The 2,109-nt window shown below is 38.3% G+C and overlaps 1 protein-coding gene across 1 annotated transcript; it reads right to left on the reverse strand.

The window, feature by feature from the left end:
- Positions 1-403: 403 nt before the first annotated feature.
- On the reverse strand, positions 404-1,227 carry LOC108355747 (uncharacterized; the record flags this gene model as incomplete). The annotated part of the gene is made up of 3 exons (XM_017606882.1): positions 871-1,227; positions 596-799; positions 404-543 (listed from the first exon to the last, which is right to left on the reverse strand). Coding segments are annotated over exons 1-3 (474 nt in total), but the record flags the coding sequence as incomplete, so codon positions are not given.
- Between the last annotated feature and the right edge of the window lie 882 nt (positions 1,228-2,109).

Consider the following 2,109-nt stretch of genomic DNA (forward strand, 5'->3'; position numbering starts at 1 on the left):
TTTCGGAAATGGCGTCAAACGTAGTTTTCTTTTTCACATTTTCTGTTCTCAAAAAGTTGTACACACATACGCAAGATAATACAATCTGAATGGCTGCAGCTGGAGCGCGATGGATGGGCGAAAATAAAACTCGAAAACGGTTCGCAAGAATGCCAAAAGCATTTTCAACAACGCGCCTGTTCCTCGAAAGTATGTTGTTGTATTTAAGTTCGCTTGGTGATAGTCTTAGATGAGAGTAAGGTTTCATTAAGTAGTCTTTTAGAGCAAAGGCATCATCGGCTAAAAGCACAAAAGGCGAGGGAGTTGACATGAAAGGGAGCGTGCATGGGGCTGGTATATGTACTTCATTTTTTTCAATAGCGTATTTCAGGTCCGAGTTCAACCAAATTCCAGCATCACCCACTCTGCCATTAACACCGACATCAGCATAAATAAAACGATAGTGGGCATCAGCGATTGCCATCAATACAAATGAATAGTATCCTTTGCAATTGAAATACGTAGATCCTGCTTTCCTCACTGGCAGTATTCTGCAATGCTTTCCTGAGACGTTTCATCAGTTGAGTGAATTTAAAAGTGTTAATTGTTAGTTTACCATCTAAAGCGCCGATGCAGTTCGGGAATCCCCACATCTGATAAAAGTCTTTTGCAATATCACGCCAATCTTGCTCACTTGCAGGGAATTTCAAATACTCCTCCCTTAACGCCAAATATATTGCGGGAATTGATTCCTTTAAAATTCTGGAAATGGTTGACTGCTGAATTCGGAACGGCAATTGAAGTGACCTTTGGGTTTCACCTAATTTTGGAAATATGTACATACATATGTATGTCGGTACTAAAAATTACCAAGAAAATATTATATCTTACCAGTGGATAGATATCGCAATGTCAGCTGCAGCCGTTCCGCAGCTCTTATGCAGTTCCTGAATTTTGTATCCTGCTTGCTAATATAGGGGAGTACTTTTTCTAATAAGAATGCAAACTGAGCTGGAGTCATTCTTAAGATATTTTTGTGAAGGATTGAATCCTCGCACTCAATTTCCTTTAACAGTTTATGGCTAAATCCTATGAAAAGTATTTTTGATAATTACAAAAACGAACTATATACATGTGTATATAATGTGGAATTCGAAACTTACCTTCCAGTTCTCTTTTTAAAAGCCATTGCGCAGAATAATTTTTTTTAGTCTTTTTCTTTTTTCTACGCTGTATTAAGGCAGCTGCGTTTAGCAAACAATTTGTTGCAATAGATAAGACTTGTATTTCCATTGTATGCTTAGAAAATCTCTCGTATGTCAAAATGCAAACAGCTGTGTAAAAAAACTAACGAAATACAGCCATCTGTCAAAAAAAACTTACCGAAATACAAGTTGGCCGGACTGTTTTTAACAACCTAGTTTGTTTTTCGTTAGTTTTTCGTTTGTTTTTTGGTATATAGCTTACTCGCTTACACAAGTACTGAAATTGTATGTGACCTTCTCTTTCTTTCAAAATACATCGTAAAATACACTCGAAATACAAAAAAAAAAAACGTAGTATCATACGGGCATAACAGGCTAACCTAATATTCGCGGCTTGCGTTTTGGTACGCACGCCGACGAATTTGTTTTTTTGTGTCACCCGAAATTGGCGTGCGTTTGCATTTGATTTCATTGAGCTAAGCGTCAAATCAAAATGTCACGCAGAACAAAAATTGGAAATTGAGTTAGCTTCATACGCACGTTCAATTTCGGTTGGTCCCATACAAGTTGTATGTGCATGAGAAATTTTTGACAGTAAATTGGCGGCGTGCGTGAGTATTAGGTTAGCCTGTAACTGGTTTTGAGAAAAAAGTTTGCGAAAACGGGTTCGTCAGCTGAGCGTTTGTTTACATCACAACCCTGCAAAAATCGTTGGACCATGTAGTCTATTTGTGGTAAATTGAAGTACTTACAAAAGTGTTCCTCCGTCATGCTGTAGCGGACCAACTCGTGTCTCTGCGCCAGCTTATTGTTTGTTATCCGATCACTGCTCGTGTTTTAACGAAACGTGATTGAAGTTGAGCANTTAGGTTAGCCTGTAACTGGTTTTGAGAAAAAAGTTTGCGAAAACGGGTTCGTCAGCTGA

The sequence above is a fragment of the Rhagoletis zephyria genome, unplaced genomic scaffold, assembly GCF_001687245.7.
Source record: "Rhagoletis zephyria isolate East Lansing unplaced genomic scaffold, Rhagoletis_zephyria_1.1 Rzeph_scaffold_49584, whole genome shotgun sequence".
Taxonomy (NCBI): domain Eukaryota; kingdom Metazoa; phylum Arthropoda; class Insecta; order Diptera; family Tephritidae; genus Rhagoletis; species Rhagoletis zephyria.